This window comes from Protomyctophum bolini (genome assembly GCF_963924005.1).
Source record: "Protomyctophum bolini genome assembly, chromosome: 14".
In the NCBI taxonomy this organism is placed as follows: Eukaryota; Metazoa; Chordata; class Actinopteri; order Myctophiformes; family Myctophidae; genus Protomyctophum; species Protomyctophum bolini.
The window spans coordinates 924,054-949,716 of NC_137875.1; the positions used below are offsets into that span (position 1 = coordinate 924,054).

General features: G+C 48.0%; 1 protein-coding gene across 1 annotated transcript in view; it reads left to right on the top strand.

Moving 5' to 3' along the window:
• The window catches only part of arfgef3 (ARFGEF family member 3), a 72,219-nt gene extending 58,185 nt beyond the window's left edge, over positions 1-14,034 (top strand). The window contains exons 37-45 of the mRNA XM_080781582.1: positions 2,122-2,234; positions 3,344-3,652; positions 4,719-4,890; positions 5,651-5,752; positions 6,131-6,309; positions 7,899-8,063; positions 11,069-11,375; positions 12,531-12,659; positions 13,232-14,034. Of these exons, the coding sequence (XP_080637708.1) occupies positions 2,122-2,234; positions 3,344-3,652; positions 4,719-4,890; positions 5,651-5,752; positions 6,131-6,309; positions 7,899-8,063; positions 11,069-11,375; positions 12,531-12,659; positions 13,232-13,423 (1,668 nt within the window). The 3' untranslated portion in view covers positions 13,424-14,034. The remainder of the gene's footprint in view (positions 1-2,121; positions 2,235-3,343; positions 3,653-4,718; positions 4,891-5,650; positions 5,753-6,130; positions 6,310-7,898; positions 8,064-11,068; positions 11,376-12,530; positions 12,660-13,231) is intronic.
• Positions 14,035-25,663: the final 11,629 nt, after the last annotated feature.

Consider the following 25,663-nt stretch of genomic DNA (forward strand, 5'->3'; position numbering starts at 1 on the left):
GACATTTTTAAACTTTTTTACTGCTCTTGTTTTTTAATGTCGTTGCCTTGCTTTTCTTTTTTTTTCTCCATTGTTCTGTAAAGCACTTTGAGCTGCATTTCATGTCATGAAAGGTGCTATACAAATAAAGTTTTATTATTATTATTAATACTACTAGGCTATGGCTCAGCAGGTACTACTACTAGTAATCTACTTCCTTCGCCGTCTCAGATCCTTCAGTGCCAGTAGCCCGAATATTCTTCTGTTCTCCACTACTGGAGAACAGGCCTTATCGCGCCTTTCTTAACCCATTGTGGCCTGACGTCGAAATGTTTTTATATCATGTTTTTATATCAGTGGTTCTCAATATTTCATGTCAAATATTATATGTAATTGGCCGCCGACCCCCATCTGAAAATATGTTGTTCCCCAGAAGCAAGATCTGAGTTAAAAACTGAAACTCTGAAAGAATATATATTCAAAGATTTGAGGCACATTTTCACGATTTTTCTAAAATAGCAGAACTTGAACTTGTAGGTCTGCTATTTTTAGTATGCCAACGGGTGCTCTGCTGCATCCAGTTTCCACTCCCATTTCGATCCGCTAACGACCCTAAACCGGAAATAAAACAATCCGCTGGCTTGTGCTGTGGTCCGGCGGCAGTGGCTCAGGGGTAGAGTGCCTGGATGGGAACCGCAAGGTTGCCAGTTCGAACCCGGGCTCCCCCAGAGTTACTGTCGAAGTGTCCTTGAGCAAGACACTGAACCCCTAATTGCTCCCGATGTGCTAGTTGGTGCCTTGCATGGTTTCCGCTGCCATCGGTGTGTGAATGGGTGAATGTAATGCACAATCTATGTAAAGCGCCTTGGATAAAGGCGCTATATAAATGCACCATTTTACCATTTGTGCTTGCTATGGGACACAGCATCTTAAATAACGTAAACATCTCGGATCTTCTTCGAGCTTGGTTTGCGCCTGGTTTTCTCTAAGGCGATATTATTTCGCCTAGACGTTTCGGGTGGATTAAATGACAATCGCGAGACATTTAGCGGATTTTCACTGCCTGACTCAGCGGTTTTCCGGCCAATACCGCTTTCAAGTCAAGAGCCACGCCCATTGAGATGTAATGTATGGCGGCCTGCGCCACAGTAGTAAGTCAATGTTATTTATAAAGCACCTTTCTTAACCCATTCTGACCTGAGATCAGATTCATACGAGTTTTCCACTGGACACACGCTGGTCTGATTAACCCATTCTGACCTGAGATCAGATTCTAAAAATGTCAGTCGTTCTTTTGATTTTTCAAAAATAGCAGATCTACAAGCTCGTAGCGCGCCACTCGGTGGCGCGCTATGAGCTTGTAGATCTGCTATTTTTCAATAGCTAAAGCATAACATAATGCTTACACCAAAAGGGGTTCCCGTTCAGAATGGGTTAACAATGTTACAAAGTGCTGTACAGTGAACACAATAAAATCAATCATAATTAAAACAGGACAGTACAACAAGCAAATAAGAACAACATAATCAAGTCAAATAACATCAGAAAAATGTTCCCGAAATAAAAACGTTTTCAGCAAACTTTTAAAAATATTGACAGACTCAGCATTTTTCAAAGTGCAAGGCAGGGCGTTCCACAGAGTAGGTGCAACTACTGCAAAAGGCACGGTCACCCTTTGTCTTTCCTTTAGTCCCAGGAACCATTAGGAGGCCTTTATCAGAGGATCGCAGGGATCTCACATTGACCTTTGGGGGGGTCAGAAGGTCACACATATACGGCGGGGCCAGTCCATGTAGGGCTTTAAAAGTAGTTAAAAGGATTTTAAAATCTATTCTAGCCTTGATGGGCAGCCAATGGAGTGTGGCTAAGACCGGCGGGTGATGTGTGCTCGACGGTTGGTGTTGTTGTTCTGTACAGGTTGAAGTTTGGATAAAGAGGAGCTGGATAGAGTGGTATAGAGTCCGTTGCAATAGTCAAGAAACAAATGCGTGCATACTCTTTTCTAGGTCAGTGGGAGTGAGAATAGATTTTATTTTGGAGATGTTGCGTAAGTGAAAGAAGCATGCCTGGGTAAACAGTAAGCCACCACTAGATGGCGGTCAATGAGTTCAGTAAATTACTTTTTTCCCTCCCTGGTTCCAGGTGTTTATGCTGGACACTCAGTGCTCTCCCAAGACGCCCAATAGCAAGGAAGGCTTCGAGCATGCTCAGTCCTGTCTGCTCATCATAGAGCTGCCCTCGGAGCCGCATAAGAGGTACGCGCGCACACACACACACACACACACGCACGCACACACACGCACACACCTATCGTTAATGTGGTGTTTTTAAAAGTCACCAGAAGAGTCAATATTGTAACATGAGGTAAAACATGGTCATTGATATCTGTGAGAATAGAACACATCTTTTCTCTGTGGTTTCTCTAACGCTGCTCGCAGGAAGATTGGGTAAGTGTTCTGTCTGTCTGTCTGTCTGTCTGTCTGTCTGTCTGCGTGCGTGTCAATCAGAGATATATTTCTTGAGCACACAGCCAGTTTGTCACTATGTTTAATGTTTAATATACCCAGGGCTGCACATAAGTGGTGCGCCAGTGCGCATGCGCCGTCAAAATTCATAATGCGCTCTCAATCAAGCGCCGGGAAGCGCTTCTGCGTACCAACAGCCGGGGCCGCCCAGAATGATCATCATGGCCAGAATACTAGTAGATTCTGTGGCGAGAGCATTTCCCACCGACTGCCACTCAAAGTAGCTAATACTGGCCAATCACAGCACGTCTTGCACAAGTGCACTGGCCATTGTGGCCAATCACAGCGCGTCCTTAGTCAAACGAGGGAGGATCCACTCTATGGGGAGGATTCCATGCTGCTCACTGCTTGTTTTCCGGGTGCTCTGATCTCTACCGCGCTGACGCCTCCCAGCTGTTCTGACATAAACATATAAAGGCTAGATGGCTCAAGGTGGAGTCTCTGGCGTAGTTCACTGCTGAGGGGCTACAGTACAATACGTTCTATGGATTTTATATGAACGTCGTATAAAAGCATATAAGTATGCGGACGTCTCTGACGTTTATAACAAACCAAACCGTTTGAGAAGGTTGTGGTTATTTATAAAGTACATGCCCCATAGACACAATGTTACGAGTGGTTATTTATAAAGTACATGCCCCCATAGACACAATGTTATGAGTGGTTATTTATAGGAACAGGTGTTGATGTGTCCTCTCCTCCTATAGGACCAGGTGTTGATGTGTCCTCTCCTCCTATAGGACCAGGTGTTGATGTGTCCTCTCCTCCTATAGGACCAGGTGTTGATGTGTCCTCTCCTCCTATAGGACCAGGTGTTGACGTGTCCTCTCCTCCAATAGGGTTCCGTTCCGCTCCATCGTGGTCAGTCTCCTGTCTCACCAGGTGTTGCTCCAGAACCTCCACGACATCCTTCTGGATGAGTTCGTCAGGCAGCCCGAGGGTCAGGACAGCATGACCCCCGCGACCTCTGACCCCGTGACCCCCGCCACCTCTGACCCCGTGACCCCCGAGACCTCTCGGGAGAGGATGAGCCCCGTGACCTCCGACCCGGTGACCTCTGGTCACGTGACCCGGCCGGCGGGCTTCCTGCGCTACATCTCCATGACCAACCTGTCAATCATCCTGGACCTGCTGCTGGACTCCTACAGGTCAGTGCTCCCATTGGACGGCATGTCGGCATGCACCGCTCCCATTGGCCGGCATGTCGGCATGCTCCTTCGAACCAATGCTCCATCGGATGTCGTCCCCCCCCCCCCCCTCATTTTAGCCAATCAGATCGAAAATCTTAAAACGTTAAAACTCTTTCAGCGCCACCTGGTGGTCACCAGTTTAGGCTTTGAGTGCCAATCCTCCCATTATAACAAAAGAGAGAATTTGTAATTATATTATGCATGTAATGTGCATGATGTCATCACCTGTACACCAGATTAGAGACATTTTCTAAATATGGATAAAAGAATAAAGATTAAAATAAAATACGTTTATGGCTCTTAAACTGTTTTAATAACGGCGCGTCGTTAACCCATTGTGGTGTTAGCATTACGTTATGCTTTAGCCATTTAAAAATAGCACATATACAAGCTCATAGCGCGCCACTCGGTGGCGCGCTATGAGCTTGTAGGTGTGCTATTTTTTTGAAAAATCGAAGAACGACCGACATATAGAAACATAGGCTTTTTAAGAAAAAAACAGACATTTTTTAGAATCTGATCTCAGGTCAGAACGGGTTAACTGTCCTCCAGTGGTCGTCCTCCTCCACTGTCCTCCAGAGGTCTAAACCTCTGTCCTCCAGTTGTATAAACCTCTGTCCTCAAACCTCTGTCCTCTGTCCTCCAGTTGTCTAAATCTCTGTCCTCCAGTGGTCTAAATCCCTGTCCTCCAGTTGTCTAAATCTCTGTCCTCCAGTTGTCTAAATCTCTGTCCTCCAGAGGTCTAAATCTCTGTCCTCCAGTGGTCTAAATCCCTGTCCTCCAGAGGTCTAAATCTCTGTCCTCCAGTGGTCTAAATCCCTGTCCTCCAGTGGTCTAAATCTCTGTCCTCCAGTGGTCTAAATCCCTGTCCTCCAGTTGTCTAAATCTCTGTCCTCCAGTGGTCTAAATCCCTGTCCTCCAGTTGTCTAAATCTCTGTCCTCCAGTTGTCTAAATCTCTGTCCTCCAGAGGTCTAAATCTCTGTCCTCCAGTGGTCTAAATCCCTGTCCTCTGTCCCCGGTCAGGACGGCGCGTGACTTCGACACCCGTCCGGGTCTGAAGTATCTCCTGATGAAGGTGTCGGGCGTGTGCGGAGCGGCCAACCTCTACAGGCAGTCGGCCATGAGCTTCAACCTCTACTTCCAGACGCTGCTGTCTGCCACGCTGAGCCAGACGGACAGCCTCAGCCCCCAGCAGGTACCTGACTCTGACCCCTGACCTCTGACCCTAACCTGACCCCCGACCCTAACCTGGCGGTGGCCGAGCGGTTTGCGGAGCGGCCTTGATATCGGTAAGGTCGCTATAGTTCGTATCCCCGGACCGGCACGTTAAAAACGCACGCAACCACCACTGAAGTGCCCTTGAGCAAGGCATTGAACCCTCTACCATGAAATGTTCTATGAGCAGGGCCTGGCTGTAAACAAGTTCTTGAGCTTAGTCCAGTTACCCTGCAGGGTAAACATAGTACCTTTGCTTTCCTTACCTGACCCCTGACCCTAACCTGACCCTAACCTTGTACATCTGCTATTTTTGAAACAAAATCTTGAAAATGTGGGGCAAATCTTTGAATATCTATTCTTTCAGAGTGAACGTTTTTAACTAAAATCTTTGCTCCTGGGGGCTCCCTGGAACAACATGTTTTCAGATGGGGGTCCCTGGAACAACATGTTTTCAGATGGGGGTCCCTGGAACAACATGTTTTCAGATGGGGGTCCCTGGAACATCATGTTTTCAGATGGGGGTCTGCTAATTCTGTTGGTCCTTGACATGAAATAGCTTGAGAACCACGGATATAGAAACATAGTCAGGATTTAGAAGACGTTTGTAGAATCTAGTCTCTGGTCTACTTGGGTTATTCTGACCCTGTAATCCAACCAATCACAGGAAACATTCCAATAAATGCTTTTGGGTACAATTAGCATTATTGTGTTTTTTTGTAATGTTTTTGACCAATCAGGTGAAGAAGATCATTTCCGAGGACGATGGTGGTAGTTCTGACTCCTCCCACCCGGCCTCCGCTTCCTCCGAGGATGAAGATATCTTTGAGGAGACGGCACAGGTAGCTTAGCACAATGCTAGGCAGGTAGCCTAGCACAATGCTAGGCAGGTAGCTTAGCACAATGCTAGGCAGGTAGCTTAGCACAATGCTAGTCAGGTAGCTTAGCACAATGCTAATTAGCTGGTTTAGCACAATGCTACGCAGGTAGCTTAGCACAATACTAGTCGGGTAGCTTTACACAATGCTAGTCAGGTAGTTTAGCACAATGCTAATTAGCTGGCTTAGCACAATGCTAATTGGCTGGTTTAGCACAATGCTAATTAGCTTGCTTAGCACAATGATAGGCAGGTAGCTTAGCACAAGTTAGCAACAGTTAGCTTGGCATCCGAAATTTGATACAAGTCATGAACACAGCGTCTGTCTGTCTGTCTGTGCCAGGTGAGTCCTCCTCGCAGACAGGGGGCAGTAGAGAGCAGACAGGCGTGGTGGACCCCGGTGGTCCCGGTGGGCGGGGCAGACTGGTCCTGGCTGCTCAGGCGTCTCCACAAGGTCCTGATGGACCTCTGCAGCAGCTACGTCCAGATGCACCTGGACCTGGAGGACACGCCCCCCAGCAGGTGAGACACGCCCCCAAGCAGGTGAGACACGCCCCCAAGCAGGTACGTCCAGATTAGGGATGGAGCTCGATAACCGATACCCGACAAAATCCGATAACAAGCTTATGGAGTACCCGGGGTCAATAAGCCTTATGGAGTCCCCGGGGTCAATAAGTCTTATGGAGTACCCGGGGTCAATAGGTCTTATGGAGTACCCGGGGTCAATAAGTCTTATGGAGTACCCGGGGTCAATAAGTCTTATGGAGTACCCGGGGTCAATAGGTCTTATGGAGTACCCGGGGTCAATTAGTCTTATGGAGTACCCGGGGTCAATAAGTCTCATGGAGTACCCGGGGTCAATTAGTCTTATGGAGTACCCGGGGTCAATAAGTCTTATGGAGTACCCGGGGTCAATAAGCCTTATGGAGTACCCGGGGTCAATAAGTCTTATGGAGTACCCGGGGTCAATAAGTCTTATGGAGTACCCGGGGTCAATTAGTCTTATGGAGTACCCGGGGTCAATAAGTCTCATGGAGTACCCGGGGTCAATTAGTCTTATGGAGTACCCGGGGTCAATAAGTCTTATGGAGTACCCGGGGTCAATAAGTCTTATGGAGTACCCGGGGTCAATAGGTCTTATGGAGTACCCGGGGTCAATAAGCCTTATGGAGTACCCGGGGTCAATAAGTCTCATGGAGTACCCGGGGTCAATAAGCCTTATGGAGTACCCGGGGTCAATAAGTCTCATGGAGTACCCGGGGTCAATAAGCCTTATGGAGTACCCGGGGTCAATAGGTCTTATGGAGTACCCGGGGTCAATAAGTCTTATGGAGTACCCGGGGTCAATAAGTCTCATGGAGTACCCGGGGTCAATAAGTCTTATGGAGTACCCGGGGTCAATAGGTCTTATGGAGTACCCGGGGTCAATAAGTCTTATGGAGTACCCGGGGTCAATAGGTCTTATGGAGTACCCGGGGTCAATAAGTCTTATGGAGTACCCGGGGTCAATAAGTCTTATGGAGTACCCGGGGTCAATAAGTCTTATGGAGTACCCGGGGTCAATAAGTCTTATGGAGTACCCGGGGTCAATAGGTCTTATGGAGTACCCGGGGTCAATAGGTCTTATGGAGTACCCGGGGTCAATAAGTCTTATGGAGTACCCGGGGTCAATAAGTCTTATGGAGTACCCGGGGTCAATAGGTCTTATGGAGTACCCGGGGTCAATAAGTCTTATGGAGTACCCGGGGTCAATAAGTCTTATGGAGTACCCGGGGTCAATAGGTCTTATGGAGTACCCGGGGTCAATAGGTCTTGAGGGGTTACATATGTTACATAAGTTACATAAGTTACATATGCATGTAACTTTCTAATGCTACTGATCTTTGTGCTCAACACTCTTGAAAACAAAGTATTCTGTTGTGGGTTAAAATAACAGGCCATTTTTAATGTCAATCAATCAAGTCACCAAGTTAATTCAAGTGTCATGTCGGATGCCATAATATGTATGTTTTAGGGCCACTGGTCTGCCTGGTCACAGCCTTTGTGATCTACTGGTAGATCACAACCTACCTTTTGGGCACCCCTGATTACTGAACTATTGTTCCCTCCAGAGGAGACCAGCTGTTCTTCCTGCCTCTCTACCAATCAGACGCCTCCACTCCGTCCTCCGCCCGGGCCACGCCCTCAGAGGATGGCTCCAGGGGTCAGGGGTCAACGAGGGCCACGCCCTCAGAGTCTCCAGGCCCCGGCATGCCCCCTCCAGGCCCCGGGGTCAGGTGGGTGTCTGCCACTCATGTGGATTTCTATATTTAGAAGTCTTCTATTGAAGACTGACCCAAACATAATGTGAGTTTAACGTTGTTTAATGCAATCAGATTGATTGATTGATCGACCAATCAATCAGATAGGTCTTTTATTTTCTGTGTGGATGTATGGGCTGTCAATCAGATAGGACTTTTCTGTGTGGATGTATGGGATGTCAATCAGATAGGACTTTTCTGTGTGGATGTATGGGATGTCAATCAGATAGGACTTTTCTGTGTGGATGGATGGGCTGTCAATCAGATAAGACTTTTCTGTATGGATGTATGGGCTGTCAATCAGATAGGACTTTTCTGTGTGGATGTATGGGATGTCAATCAGATAGGACTTTTCTGTGTGGATGTATGGGATGTCAATCAGATAGGACTTTTCTGTGTGGATGGATGGGCTGTCAATCAGATAAGACTTTTCTGTATGGATGTATGGGCTGTCAATCAGATAGGACTTTTCTGTATGGATGAATGGGCTGTCAATCAGATAGGACTTTTCTGTGTGGATGGATGGGCTGTCAATCAGGCTGGGAGCGCATCGCTCCACAGGCTGGGAGCGTCGCTCCACAGGCTGGGAGCGTCGCTCCACAGGCTGGGAGCGTCGCTCCACAGGCTGGGAGCGAGCACCGCTCCATAGGCTGGGAGCGTCGCTCCACAGGCTGGGAGCACCGCTCCACAGTCTGGGAGCGAGCACCGCTCCATAGGCTGGGAGCACCGCTCCACAGGCTGGGAGCACCGCTCCACAGTCTGGGAGCGAGCACCGCTCCATAGGCTGGGAGCACCGCTCCACAGGCTGGGCGCGAGCACCGCTCCATAGGCTGGGAGCACCGCTCCACAGTCTGGGAGCGAGCACCGCTCCATAGGCTGGGAGCGTCGCTCCACAGGCTGGGAGCGTCGCTCCACAGGCTGGGAGCGAGCACCGCTCCACAGGCTGGGAGCACCGCTCCACAGTCTGGGAGCGAGCACCGCTCCATAGGCTGGGAGCACCGCTCCACAGTCTGGGAGCGAGCACCGCTCCATAGGCTGGGAGCACCGCTCCACAGGCTGGGAGCACCGCTCCACAGTCTGGGAGCGAGCACCGCTCCATAGGCTGGGAGCACCGCTCCACAGTCTGGGAGCACCGCTCCACAGTCTGGGAGCACCGCTCCACAGGCTGGGAGCACCGCTCCACAGTCTGGGAGCACCGCTCCACAGGCTGGGAGCACCGCTCCACAGGCTGGGAGCACCGCTCCACAGTCTGGGAGCGAGCACCGCTCCATAGGCTGGGAGCACCGCTCCACAGGCTGGGAGCACCGCTCCACAGTCTGGGAGCGAGCACCGCTCCATAGGCTGGGAGCACCGCTCCACAGGCTGGGAGCACCGCTCCACAGTCTGGGAGCGAGCACCGCTCCATAGGCTGGGAGCACCGCTCCACAGGCTGGGAGCACCGCTCCATAGGCTGGGAGCACCGCTCCATAGGCTGGGAGCACCGCTCCACAGGCTGGGAGCACCGCTCCACAGGCTGGGAGCACCGCTCCACAGTCTGGGAGCGAGCACCGCTCCACAGGCTGGGAGCACCGCTCCACAGGCTGGGAGCACCGCTCCACAGGCTGGGAGCACCGCTCCACAGTCTGGGAGCGAGCACCGCTCCATAGGCTGGGAGCACCGCTCCACAGTCTGGGAGCGAGCACCGCTCCATAGGCTGGGAGCGTCGCTCCACAGGCTGGGAGCGTCGCTCCACAGGCTGGGAGCGTCGCTCCACAGGCTGGGAGCGTCGCTCCACAGGCTGGGAGCGTCGCTCCACAGGCTGGGAGCGAGCACCGCTCCATAGGCTGGGAGCGTCGCTCCACAGGCTGGGAGCGTCTGTTCATTCAATTCAAACATTCAATGTCATTCCCAGGCGGGACGTCATCCAAAATGGTCCCGCTCCATTTTAGTGGATGAGATCGAAAAACCTTAAAACGTGAATAACGCTTGATCATGAGGGTTTAACCCTGTGAGAACCACTGATATAGAAACATAGGGTTTAACCCTGTGAGAACCACTGATATAGAAACATAGGGTTTAACCCTGTGAGAACCACTGACATAGAAACATAGGGTTTAACCCTGTGAGAACCACTGCCATAGAAACATAGGGTTTAATAACCCTGTGAGAACCACTGACATAGAAACATAGGGTTTAACCCTGTGAGAACCACTGATATAGAAACATAGGGTTTAACCCTGTGAGAACCACTGACATAGAAACATAGGGTTTAACCCTGTGAGAACCACTGATATAGAAACATAGGGTTTAACCCTGTGAGAACCACTGACATAGAAACATAGGGTTTAACCCTGTGAGAACCACTGACATAGAAACATAGGGTTTAACCCTGTGAGAACCACTGATATAGAAACATAGGGTTTAACCCTGTGAGAACCACTGATATAGAAACATAGGGTTTAACCCTGTGAGAACCACTGACATAGAAACATGGGGTTTTAACCCTGTGAGAACCACTGACATAGAAACATAGGGTTAAACCCTGTGAGAACCACTGACATAGAAACATAGGGTTTAACCCTGTGAGAACCACCAACATAGAAACATAGGGTTTAACCCTGTGAGAACCACTGACATAGAAACATAGGGTTTAACCCTGTGAGAACCACTGACCTAGAAACATAGGGTTTACCCCTGTGAGAACCACTGACATAGAAACATAGGGTTTAACCCTGTGAGAACCACTGACATAGAAACATAGGGTTTAACCCTGTGAGAACCACTGACATAGAAACATAGGGTTTAACCCTGTGAGAACCACTGACATAGAAACATAGGGTTTACCCCTGTGAGAACCACTGACATAGAAACATGAGGGTTTAACCCTGTGAGAACCACTGACATAATAGAAACATGAGGGTTTTCAGAACACTGTCAGGATTTAGAAGACATTTGTAGAATCTGGTCTCAGGTCTAAATGTTCTCTCTCTGTCTCTCTGCAGTGCACCAGGAAGTGGAACAGGAACAGGAAGTAGATGTGCTCCGGGCCCTGGGGGGGGCCGGCGCAGGGAGTGGTGGGAGAGCGCGGGGAACCGGCTGTACAGCATGGGAGGGGCCACGGAGCGCTCGCTGAGCCGCCTGGTGGCCGACTACAGGCAGCGCAGGAAGACCCCTCCCGCTCCCGCTGCCCCTCCCCCGCAGAAACACATCAACCTCTACATGAAGGAGCAGGGCTGCCACCACCAGGGGGCGCCCTCCTCCTCCTCCTCCTCTGACCCCCAGCAGCACCGGCCCCTGCAGAGACCCCAGGTGGGTCAATCAATGGTTGCCAGGTTGGCTGTAGCGTAGCCTCATCAATGGTTGCCAGGTTGGCTGTAGCGTAGCCTCATCAAAGGTTAACAGGTTGGCTGTAGCGTAGCCTCATCAAAGGTTAACAGGTTGGCTGTAGCGTAGCCTCATCAATGGTTGCCAGGTTGGCTGTAGCGTAGCCTCATCAATGGTTGCCATGTTGGCTGTAGCGTAGCCTCATCAAAGGTTGCCAGGTTGGCTGTAGCGTAGCCTCATCAAAGGTTGCCAGGTTGGCTGTAGCGTAGCCTCATCAATGGTTGCCATGTTGGCTGTAGCGTAGCCTCATCAAAGGTTGCCAGGTTGGCTGTAGCGTAGCCTCATCAAAGGTTGCCAGGTTGGCTGTAGCGTAGCCTCATCAATGGTTGCCATGTTGGCTGTAGCGTAGCCTCATCAAAGGTTGCCAGGTTGGCTGTAGCGTAGCCTCATCAATGGTTAACAGGTTGGCTGTAGCGTAGCCTCATCAAAGGTTAACAGGTTGGCTGTAGCGTAGCCTCATCAAAGGTTAACAGGTTGGCTGTAGCGTAGCCTCATCAATGGTTGCCAGGTTGGCTGTAGCGTAGCCTCATCAATGGTTGCCAGGTTGGCTGTAGCGTAGCCTCATCAAATAAAAACAGCACCAGTTAAATGACCTTTGTCAAAAGAAGAGAATATATAATTTGTCAATTGTGTAAGAGCAGTTAGTGGTAGAAACATTTGAACGAAAGCTCAGATTATACAGAATATAAAATGTTGGAATTGTTATCTTACCGTATATCTGTTCCATACACGATATCTTTCCCATAGCCCCAGCTACCGTCCCATAGCCCCAGCTACCGTCCCATAGCCCCAGCTACCGTCCCATAGCCCCAGCTACCGTCCCATAGCCCCAGCTACCGTCCCATAGCCCCAGCTACCGTCCCATAGCCCCAGCTACCATCCCATAGCCCCAGCTACCATCCCATAGCCCCAGCTACCATCCCATAGCCCCAGCTACCGTCCCATAGCCCCAGCTACCATCCCATAGCCCCAGCTACCATCCCATAGCCACAAATCTAACTATAATTAGTGTGGTTGTTCCTCCTCTGGCCACTAGGGGGTGTATAATAGTGTGGTTGTTGTCCCTCCTCTGTCCACTAGGTGCTGCTAGAGGGCGTGAGCGGACCTCCTCTCAGACACTCTGTGAGCGCCGGACCGGAACTACTGCGCCGACCCGCTAGCCACGTCAGCCACAACATCTCCCTGAGAGACACCCAGGCACACATACAGGTGTGTGTGTGTGTGTGTGTGTGTGTGTGTGTGTGTGTGTGTGTGTGCATCCCCAGTCCCACAGCATAATGTGACAAACAGTGACCCCCCTCCCCCCCGCTTCCACCCTTAGATCTCCATATGTTGATCTGACCTCATCAGATCTCCATATATGGAGCTGGACATGAATTGACCTCATCTGACCTCTGACCTCACTGACACCAGATTAATATATTTGAACTCCTGCTTCTCGACCGTGCCGTATTAAGAAGCTCTGTTGTTTGACCTCTGACCTCGCCCTGACCTCGCCCTGAGGGCGTCTTACTAGTGTAATGTCGCAGCCCCGCCCGCTTTCATGACGACGAGACAGTAATATGATGTAATCTATCACAGTAATCTATGATGTAATGTATTACAGTAATATGATGTAATATTTCACAGTAATCTATGATGTAATATATTATGTAATCTATTACAGTACTATATTATGTAATTTATTACAGTAATCTAGTATGTAATGTAATCTAGTATGTAATATATTACAGTAATATGATGTAATGTATCACAGTAATCTATGATGTAATCTATTACAGGCGTGGACCAGCATGGTCCTCACGGTACTCAACCACATCCTGATGATGTCAGACTCCTGCTTCCTGTCGCTGCAGCCAATCCTGTTCCCCTGCCTGAGTCAGCTGACCTGTCACGTGACGGACGCTCGCGTGCGCCAGGCGCTCAGCGATTGGCTGGCCCGCGTGGGACGTCTCTACGACATCGCCCTTTGACGACATCGCCGCGCAACGCGGCGACGTGATTGGTCCGTCGACGTGGCGGGGACGTTAAACCCAAATCTTTGATCGCCAAATTTTACGGCTCCGATTGGCCGGCCCCTGTGACATCATTGACGTCGAGTGATGTCATCGCTGTGTTCATTGGTTTGAGATGAGCCGACGCAACGTTCCCATTGGCTGATGGAGGTGACTGATAAGAGATTGTGATTGGCTGACTATGACATGTGATCTGAGCGGTCCGTTTGGGAGACACGAGGAAAACGATGGAGGGTTTTGATTGGTTAACCACTTAGACCCTACCGGGGGGGGGGGGGGGAGGGGGCAGAAAGGTTGGGATCAAGTACAGAGCCCTGGGTGCACCTCGGCCAACTATATATTGTATAAGTGTCATATTTTATGTTTCGTTTGACTTAACTGTGGTTGGACATAATCCGCTGTTAACCCATTCAGGACGGGAACCCCTTTTGGTGTTTTAAGCATTAAGTTGTACTTTAGCTATTGAAAAAAATAGCAGATCTACAAGCTCTGCTATTTTTGAAAAATCGTGAAAATGTAGTGCAAAGCTTTGAATATATATTCTTTCAGAGCGAAAATCTTTGCAAATCTTTGCTTCTGGGAGGAGGTCCCTTGAAACAACATATTTTCAGATGGGGGGTCCGTGGCCAAATGAACCACTGACATAGAAACATAGGGTTTAACCCTGTGAGAACCACTGACATAGAAACACAGGGTTTAACCCTGTGAGAACCACTGACATAGAAACATAGGGTTTAACCCTGTGAGAACCACTGACATAGAAACATAGGGTTTAACCCTGTGAGAACCACTGACATAGAAACACAGGGTTTAACCCTGTGAGAACCACTGACATAGAAACACAGGGTTTAAGCCTGTGAGAACCACTGACATAGAAACATGAGGGTTATTCAGAAAACTGTCAGGATTTAGAAGGAATTTGTAGAATGGTCCTTAGGTACCTTTAGGAACTTTTAGGAACCGTTCCGTTAAAATTCCCGTTGGGGGGAAAAGTCCTGTTAAAAGTTCCGTTAAAGGTTCCGTTGGGGGAAAAAGTCCCGTTAGACACCGAAGCGATTGTAAGGTTGCGTTCGCTCCTCTCTGCGCAGCATCGTGACTTTGGAGCGTCTTCACATTGACTTTGTAGCTCAAACTAAAATCTATCTCGTTTTCTCTGTTTTGCTTTGCTATATCCAACTTTCAACTCCTTATCCACACTCAAGTTAACCTCTCTCTCTCTCTCTCTCTCTCTCTCTCTCTCTCTCTCTCTCTCTCTCTCTCTCTCTCTCTCTCCTCGCTCTCTAAAGTGAAAGAATCCTTTGTTCCTGATCTGTTACGATGATATTTTCTGTACTGTACGTGTTGGTTGTGGTGTTTCCTTCATTATTCCACAAGGCATTATTTATTTATTGATTTATTGATATTTTTTATTTTAGATTATGTTATGTCAGTAAACAGTCATAAATGAAAACGGTCTGGGTTACTCTCTGTGCGTGCGTGCGTGAAACGTATCAGTGTTTTTCCGCTCTGTTCTAAATGAGCTTTTACCCCATTCTGACCTGAGATCAGATTCATACGAGATTTCCACTGGACACACACTGGTCTGATTAACCCATTCTGACCTGAGATCTTCGTTCTTCGATCTTTCAAAAATAGCAGACCTACAAGCTCGTAGCGCAGAATGCTGCCCACGGCTCTGCTCTACAATTTACAATTTAGGCATTTATCAGACGCTCTTAATCCAGAGCGACTTACATTAAGCAAGAACAAAAAAGCATGGGAATACATCACATGAAAGCATTTATCATGAAACATGCCTAAGCTAAGAAAGTAACAGTGGAATATGAAACTATACATATAAACTATACATCTATACTACTATGCTATACATATGTACTATGACGTGCTATGGCTACATACAATGCAATCATAGTGCTGTCTACATAACGTGCTATAAGTCTGTATCAAATGCTATCTAAGTCTACATAAAGTGCTATCTAAGGGGGTGGGGTAAGTGCTATGGGCCATGATGGAGTCTGAAACGTGGGTTTTCAGACTACGGCGGAAGATTGGGAGTGAGGCTGCAGTTCTGACTGCAATGGGAAGTGCATTCCACAGTTTTGGAGCCATGAAGGGAGAAGAGTTTGGGACGTGTGGAGCGTTGTTGTCCCGGCGTTTTTAGTGAGGGTACTTCCAGCTTCCCTGCGTCGGCTGATCTGACGTCACACACAACACCGACTGTCTGTCGCCATGCGCGCCACACTGACGGCGATTTGCTGCCGGCGCCGGCGCAGTCCTCCAGGCGGTGTGAACTCCGGGGTCTCGTTCTGCTCGAAACGGTTCTAATGCTAAATGGCTAAAGTTACGCTGTCGTGCTGCTTACGGTAACACGACGCCGATGATACCGTGATCCTCAACCCTTTGTTTGAGATTGACAGAATGAAAGGAGAAATTAGCGTTGCCGAATATGACGTTAAATTTAACCAACCAATCGCATGAATTCAGTTGTTCATGAGATGATGATGTATGATGGTATATAATGATAAGAGCGCCCCTCACTTCACACAGGTGTGATTTCTTAACCACTTCAGACCACCTCTGGTCGTAGTGCGAGGGAAGCGAGTGACGCGTCCCAGTTTGATGCATTCAGAACGGTGAGAGGCTGGCAGTGACGTGCATTAGAAGCACAGAGTTGGTAACGCTGCGTCAACACGCAGCGTTAGGTTTGCGCAGCGAGTGACGTCAGCGCAGAGCGCCTATAAATGGTCTCATCACATGACCGGCGTTTTATCCTCCGAGAGGAACGTAAACACGAGAGACGATCCACAGTCAGAGGGAAAGAGGGGGAAGAAGGAATTGAAACAGGAACGCGAGTGTCGTCGTTGTCCCCCCCCCCCCAATACCCTGCTATTACCCCATAATACCCCAGTGCACCCCGTACCTATTACCCCATAATACCCCAGTGCACCCCTACCTAACCACCAGGACACATAATACCCCAGTGCACCCCCTACCTAACCACCAGGACACAGACCAGTGCACCCCGTACCTAACCACCAGGACACAGACGCCAGCCAGTTTCAGACTAAACAAACCCAGCCTTTTGTTTTTCTCCCGCGTTGGCTTAGAGGAAGCAGGTCGTCCAGATACGCTACGCGTCGTCCAGCCAGCTGGATTCATTCTAATATCTACTCCAAATACGCTACTATCCGGTAAAAGCCTCCCGGACAGAGAGAGAGAGAGAGAGAGAGAGAGAGAGACATAGAGACATAGAGAGAGAGAGATATGGGGGCCAGAGCCAGTCGCCTCCACGACAACAACGACAATCCCGTCGTGCCGGCAGCGGCGGCCGCCACCTTCGGTAAAAAGGCCGTGGCTGTGCCCAGACGCCACTCGTATCGACCTCGTACGCCCTGCTCCTCCTCCTCCTCCTCCAGGCCTGGCGGCGGTGCCGCCCCCGCCGCCCCCAGCCTCATGATGGCGGACCTGTCGGAGGGAGGAGGAGGAGGAGACGGAGGAGACGGAGGAGGTGGAGGAGGAGACGGAGGAGGAGGAGGAGGAGACGGAGGAGACGGAGGAGGAGGAGGAGGCTGCTCTGTGGCGGCTGGACCCCAGCAGGTCGTCACGCCTTCCTCCTCCTCCTCCTCTTCTTCGGCGCCAGACGAGAGTCCGAGACGGACGGCGGAAGCAGGAGATGGAGGAACACGAGATACCGCCGTGAGCACTGAACCCGACTGGGACGGAGGAGGAGGAGGAGGAGAAGGAGGAGGACCAGGAGGAGGAGGAGGGGGACCAGGAGGAGGGGGGGGCCCCTCCGGCCCCCTGCCCGTCCACCACCGAACCTTCCTGGAGCGTCTGCTGCTCTGGGCCCGCGCCGCCACCGGTGGCGGCGGCGGGCTGCGGGGGGGCGCGCCGCCAAACCCCCGCCCGCGGGCCGCCGCGTGGGCGGGCCTGTACCACGTGGTCGCCGGCCGCTGCTGTCCGTTCTGCGCCAAGCCCCTCCCCCCCGGAGGCGGGGCCGAGGAGCACCTGCTGAGCTGCGTCACGTCGCCGCCGCTGCCCTACAACATGGACGTGCTCAGACGGGACCTGGCGGGCCTGGAGTGCTGCATCTGCCTGGACCAGTTGGCCCAGGGCCAGACCATCGCCCGCCTGGCCTGCCTCTGCGTCTACCACAAGGGCTGCATCGACGCCTGGGCCAGGGTGAAGCCCTGCTGCCCCGAGCACCCCTTCGACTGAGACGCCTGGGCCAGGGTGGAGCCCTGCTGCCCCGAGCACCCCTTCGACTGAGACGCCTGGGCCAGGGTGGAGCCCTGCTGCCCCGAGCACCCCTTCGACTGAGACGCCTGGGCCAGGGTGGAGCCCTGCTGCCCCGAGCACCCCTTCGACTGAGACGCCTGGGCCAGGGTGGAGCCCTGTTGACCCGAGCACCCCTTCGACAGAGGCCTGGGCCCTTCGACAGAGGCCTGGGCCCTTCGACAGAGGCCTGGGCCCTTCGACAGAGGCCTGGGCCCTTCGACAGAGGCCAGGGCCCTTCGACAGAGGCCTGGGCCCTTCGACAGAGGCCTGGGCCCTTCGACAGAGGCCTGGGCCCTTCGACAGAGGCCAGGGCCCTTCGACAGAGGCCTGGGCCCTTCGACAGAGGCCTGGGCCCTTCGACAGAGGCCAGGGCCCAGCGTGTGTCATTTCTGGTCTACAGGGGAGGTTTGCCGGCACGGGAAAAAAGCGGTGGATCCTATTGTTTCACCGATCTGAGCCCGCGTACCGAACCGTGGCTACCCTTCGATTTAAGAGACCGCGCCCTAGCCCCGACCACCTTACAGGTCAAAGGTTAATCTAGCCCCGACCACCTTACAGGTCAAAGGTTAATCTAGCCCCGACCACCTTACAGGTCAAAGGTTGAACTAGCCCAGATGACCTTACAGGTCAAAGGTCGGACTAGCCCTGCTGAGTGAGGTCACAGCCCCATAGAGCGATGTGACTGGCTGAGCCACGGAGCCATGTGACTGGCTGAGCCACGGAGCCATGTGAGGATAAAAAGTGAGGTCAGAATATTGAGGACGCCACGTGTGATTGGCCGGAATGTTATGACCTGTGGTGATGGTGATGAGAGCGCCGCTCACTTCACACAGGTGTGATTTTTTTTCTCCCTTCATGATGTGTTGATCCTTTCATGACGACATCAAGGTGTCCGCAGTGGGAGGAGCTGTGTGTGTGTGTGTGTGTGTGTGAGTGTGTGTGTGTGTGTGTGTGTGTGTGTGTGTGTGTGTGTGTGTGTGTGTGTGTGTGTGTGTGTGAGAACGCGTGCGTGTGTGCGCAATATAAATTGGCATGGCTGAGGGAAGTTGGGGTGCTGCCATCATCATAATAATCGTAATCATTGAGAGCTAGTTATACATATACTATGTATATGTAAAAAACCAATGGTTTTCGAGGGTGACGTAATGACGATATGTTTTAGTGTCGGGACGATTAAAGGTAATGCTCCCGTGTACAGTATACTACATGTATACATGTATATCTGACACCACTGCCGTATCAGGCACAAATTACAATTAGTAATTTGCTGGGACGGTGCATACGGCGCAAAGTAACCACAGTATACCGCTAATCAACTTACAAATTACATACACATAGTATAATGTATGACTAGCTCTCAATGATGCCGTAATAAAGATGTGGATTAAAGGACCCAATGCCAGAGTGTAATTGGTTTTCGATGGTGACGTAATGACGATATGTTTTAGTGCTGGGAGGTGTTGCATTCCCTTAGATGTCTAGGGGTTATTAAAGGATGCAACACGGCTGGCAAGTGAACTGATGTTCATTTCACCGTATTACAATAAAGGTATAGACAGAAGGTTATGCACAACATACAATAGTATATAGGTGTGTGTATATATATATATATATAAGCTGTGGGATATATATATATATATATATATATAAAACCTTCTATCCAGACAACCTGTACGTGACTAATAACGATAATTTATGGGTTTCCAACCAAATCAAAATATGGGCTGAGCCTTGACAAGTTACAAGATACTTTCATTACACAATTACAGGGAAACCGGCTGTATGGGGCAACTCAAAGAAACAAACAAAAGGAACTAAATACCTATTCTGGAAATCAACTGAGCCCTCTATCTATGACCAGTGTGTGTCCAGTGGAAACCTCGTATGAATCTGATCTCAGGTCAGAATGGGTTCATCAGACCCAGTGTGTGTCCAGTGGAAACCTCGTATGAATCTGATCTCAGGTCAGAATGGGTTCATCAGACCCAGTGTGTGTGTCCAGTGGAAACCTCGTATGAATCTGATCTCAGGTCAGAATGGGTTCATCAGACCCAGTGTGTGTCGAGTGGAAACCTCGTATGAATCTGATCTCAGGTCAGAATGGGTTAATCAGACCCAGTGTGTGTCGAGTGGAAACCTCGTATGAATCTGATCTCAGGTCAGAATGGGTTCATCAGACCCAGTGTGTGTCGAGTGGAAACCTCGTATGAATCTGATCTCAGGTCAGAATGGGTTAATCAGACCCAGTGTGTGTCGAGTGGAAACCTCGTATGAATCTGATCTCAGGTCAGAATGGGTTAATCAGACCCAGTGTGTGTCCAGTGGAAACCTCGTATGAATCTGATCTCAGGTCAGAATGGGTTAATCAGACCCAGTGTGTGTGTCGAGTGGAAACCTCGTATGAATCTGATCTCAGGTCAGAATGGGTTAAACAAGCTTGTTATGAGAAGTGAACCTTATAGTATTCCGGTATGCATAGTATAGAATAGATGTATTTTATGTACATAAAACATTGTAATAAGAAAATACTATTAGACATCAAAGATTATCCAAAATAAATATATATACTGTGTCTCAACCTTTTTGTTTCATTTCAAGGACCACAGTTTGCACGGTGTTTATTTAACCCATTCTGACCTGAGATCAGATTCATACGAGGTTTCCACTGGACACACACTGGTCTGATTAACCCATTCTGACCTGAGATCAGATTCTAAAAAATGTCAGTCGTTCTTCAATTTTTCAAAAATAGCAGACCTACAAGCTCGTAGCGCGCCACTCGGTATTTGACATTGATAATATAACTTACTATAAGTATTTATTCTAATTTAAGCTTTAGTCTTTGTGTGGATGTGTGCACATGCATTGAGCCTGTCAGAAATAGCAAAAAGAACAAGTGTTTTAGTGATAGATCTTGGCTTACAATTGGGAATAAAATGGGCTCTTGGGCTTGAAAGGGTTGGTTACCACTGATCTAATGTGATCCTGGGCTCTACACATCCTCCACCAACCTAGTCCCCATATATGGGGGACAAGGGGAGAGCAACGGACTTGAACTCATGCTTCCTTCATGCCTGAGTGTCCAAGTTGCTCCTTTACAACCTGACAGGGGGGAGTTTCTTTCCCCTCCATTATTTTTATAACCACTATGCTTAAATTGGGCTACCCCAGGTGTCGGCTTCCTGCTTTTTGACATGCTCAGAATATAGTGATGCTAAGGGTCCATAAACGCTGAGGGGAGAGAGAGGACTGGGCGAGTCATAATACTTTACTGACAATCATAGCACTGATTAGGCCAAGTATTTTAATCATCATTATTATTATATTATATTCATTATAGATACTCTTCTTATAGCTCGATTAATCGATTCATTAACCCATTCTGAACGGGAACCCCTTTTGGTGTCGGCATCATGTCATGCTTTAGCTATTGAAAAATAGCAGATCTACAAGCTCGTAGCGCGCCACCGAGTGGCGCGCTACGAGCTTGTAGGTCTGCTATTTTTGAAAAATCGAAGAACGACTGACATTTTTTTAGAATCTGATCTCAGGTCAGAATGGGTTAATCAGACCAGTGTGTGTCCAGTGGAAACCTCGTATGAATCTGATCTCAGGTCAGAATGGACTAATCAGACCAGTGTGTGTCCTAGTGGAAACCTCGTATGAATCTGATCTCAGGTCAGAATGGGTTAAGAGCGACTGCTATAAATGCCTGCATTGTAAATTGTAAAGTGCTTCACAGGAAGAAGAAATATTGCGATTTTTGCCACCAAAAGTTACTAGTTAAATTTAAATGATATATAATATTTCAAAACAATTTAATATAAACGTTGAATCATACACTTCAATGCAGCCAGATACTGTTACGTCAGTCAATCTTTACTGTCATGAAATGAATGAATAAATATTTGTGTGTGTGTGTGTGTGTGTGTGTGTGTGTGTGTGTGTGTGTGTGTGTGTGTGTGTGTGTGTGTGTGTGTGTGTGTGTGTGTGTGTGTGTGTGTGTGTGTGTGTGTGTGCGACAGTGTGTGTGTGTGTGTGTGTGTGTGTGTGCGTGTGCGTGTGTGTGTGTGAGCAGCGGGTTTGCGGGGGTTTCCTTGAGCTATGGGTGGGATCCATATAGCCTGGGTGCCCCCAATGTTGTCCAGCAGGGGGAGGTGTTTTACCAGGCTAGGATCCATACGCATGTGCATGTATTTAACTCATCAGGACGCCCGGCGCGAGCTTTTGGCAACACGCCAACAAACACCCAGTACGCTGCTGGAGTGTTTGTTACAACAGGCCGGGACGTTTGTTTTCATAAATAACTCGTAATGTAACATTTAATTGACATGTATAGAGTCACTCGTCAGTGTTTTTTACCAGGCTGGTGGAGAACAAAAACAAAAACAAAGCTTCTACTACAAACAATGAGAAGCTGTGGAGACGGAAGTCTTCACTCTGGCAGCTTATCAAACCTCAGGTGAGCGTTTTCAGGTGTTTTCGCTTATTATTTAGCTCGGTTGGGTTTCAACCCCTTTCACATCAAGGCCCATCAGCCTGTTTATTCCACATTAACCCATTCTGACCTGAGATCAGATTCATACGAGGTTTCCACTGGACACACACTGGTCTGATGAACCCATTCTGACCTGAGATCAGATTCTAAAAAAATTCAGTCGTTGCCACGAGCTTGTAGGTCTGCTATTCAGTTCGACCCACCAGTTTTGGAGATATGGCTTATATACTATAAGAGTAATGTCTGGCAGAGAAACAGCGAGTTGAGAAAACAGGCTTGAAATGTTCACTTCTGTAAAAGCTGCATCTGTGTGATATAGTTTTTTTTTTTTTTTTGTCTTTAAACAAGCTTGTTATGAGAAGTGAACCTTATAGTATTCCGGTATGCATAGTATAGAATAGATGTAATTTATGTACATAAAACATGGTAATAAGAAAATACTATTAGACATCAAAGATTATCCAAAATAAATATATATACTGTGTCTCAACCTTTTTGTTTCATTTCAAGGACCACAGTTTGCACTGTGTTTATTTAAGAGCCACGGAGAATTATAGTCTCTCAGACCCAAGAAGAATAACTATTAGCATATTTTGTTTTCCTTGGATAAGATCGATTGAAGTATATTTATCAACAGTTTGCAGAATGGCTACAGTAACATTTCACATGGCACAACAACTCGATACAAAGACTGTTACTGTGGACGACATAAAGCATTACACTTGTTTACATCAGGGTCCACCCTGTTCAATTCATCAGAGCATTTAGAGACGGTAACAAATATACACTTAAGATTGTGTCCACAATTCCATGCTGTATTGATGTTGGTACCATTAGGAGAGACAACATGATGTTGGTACCATTAGGAGAGATAACATGATGTTGGTACCATTAGGAGAGACAACATGATGTTGGTACCATTAGGAGAGATAACATGTTGTATTGATGTTGGTACCATTAGGAGAGATAACAGGTTGTATTGATGTTGGTACCATTAGGAGAGACAACAGGTTGTATTGGTGTTGGTACCATTAGGAGAGACAACAGGCTGTATTGATGTTGGTACCATTAGGAGAGACAACAGGTTGTATTGATGTTGGTACCATTAGGAGAGACAACAGGTTGTATTGATGTTGGTACCATTAGGAGAGACAACAGGTTGTATTGATGTTGGTACCATTAGGAGAGATAACAGGTTGTATTGATGTTGGTACCATTAGGAGAGACAACAGGTTGCATTGATGTTGGTACCATTAGGAGAGACAACAGGTTGTATTGATGTTGGTACCATTAGGAGAGACAACAGGTTGTATTGATGTTGGTACCATTAGGAGAGACAACAGGTTGTATTGATGTTGGTACCATTAGGAGAGACAACAGGTTGTATTGATGTTGGTACCATTAGGAGAGACAACAGGTTGTATTGATGTTGGTACCGAATGAATGAATGAATGAATGAATGAATGAATGAATGAAATTTTTATTTTCGTGTCATGCCACTTTGGCCCATCCCATATGGGATTATATGACACATTTCACAGAATACACTGAATACAACACTTCCTGTTCATACATATTTGTAAATTATTCGAACAAACAAACAAACAAAACAAAGAAAATAAAATCAAACGAAAACAATCATAACGAGGCCATTTTACATGTAAATGTCCCTCCTCCTCCTCAATGACCATCAGGCCTTCTCAAGGAATGAGGCAAATGAAAAAGTGTACTTTTGAAACAGGCGCTTCAGTCTCTCGAAGTCCTCCAACCATACAAATTCATGGTTTGGGTCTATCTTATTAAAAAGTCTCTCCCTAATGGAATTGTAGAATGGACAGTAAAAAACAAAATGCATTTCATTTTCGATTTGCTTTAGATCACACAGACTACATAGTCTATCCTCCTCCACCGTGCCTACATATCTACCGGTCTCAATATGCAGACCAAGTATGCCAGCTCTAATTTGGGCACACAAGGATCGTTTTTTCTTTGACATATTATACTGTACATAGTTTTCTGTCTCGTAGACCTGTTTTATCTCACAGTATGTGCGGAGCTTTGGTTTACACCATATATCCAGCGCCCATCTATCTAACCAGCTCTCATAAGAATATCGTACATGTCCGTAGCCCATACGCCCCTGATCGAAGTATCCCACACAAGAATCTTTCTTACAATTCTGTTAGAGTTCAACCCCAGTATTCTGTTCCACAGACGTACCATGTGCACACTCCACCGTACCTCATTGGGTTCCCACCCCGTATCCCCCAAGATAGCCAGGGTTGGTGTGAATTTGTGTACCCCCAGGAAGTATCGCATTGCTCTATTATGCACGGCCTCACTTTTAGGGTATTGTTTAAATCCCCACACTCCTGCTACATAATCCAACACTGGACATACAAGCCTGGTATAGTTTGGAGTAGGTAGAGAAACCAATATCCCTCAGGTTCTTGGTTTTAGCTATGACCCCCCCTAGTGCTCTATTTGCTGATTCCGTCAATACAGTTGTTCCTTTTGTGAAAGTGAAATGCATAATGCTCATCTAAATAAAAGCCCAAGTATTTATAACATTGTGTATAATTTAACTTTGAGGCTCCAAAATGGAATTGAAAGTCACTAGTGTGCATGGCTGGAGTTTTAAAATGCATAATTTCAGTTTTGTTTTCATTTATCAAAAGTCTCCATTTTTTACACCAGTTGCTTGCACATGTCAGCATTCTTTGTAGGTCAGATTCTGTCTCTGCTATTAAAATAATATCATCATCTTTGATATCTCCGTTTAAAAAGGCGGTATCTCTTGTCGAATGCATACTGACATTGTCTGAAATTATCTAACAGTTGCTGCCTGTCCTCTCTAGCTCCTTTATATTTGAGAAATAATCGTTCTGAACTATACATGGAGTACCACAAATCCTGCAGCTCTTTATTCCAGTATGGTTTGCTATGTTTACTTTGCTTTGTTTTTGGGGTAGGCCTATATGGCTTGTCCTGCCCTCCAATTTCATCATGGATTAGTCCACATAGCTCACCATACCAGCTATCTAACATTTCTTGTGTAGTGAAACAAACCTGTTGTCTATCTACTAGGTCTGCCAGTGCTTTACACCTCATGTCAGAACAAAGAAAATCAGTTGGCAATTTTCTACTTAACCCTTTTTTATACTGTTTTACTTGTTGATCACTTTCCCTAGATAGATCTGTCTTAGTTCCATACCCTACTGTAAAACCCATTATTAACAGGGAATGGTCAGGCACTTTACTACGTTCTCCAATGAGGTCCATGCAACCAATGGATTCTACCATTGTGTTAGCTGTAATTACTTTAAACAGTGTACATGTTTTCAAACACTCATAAGGAGTTGCTATATAATCTACAACAGCTTTTCCTTTTATAGATACTGAGGTGTAATTGTCATTTAGTG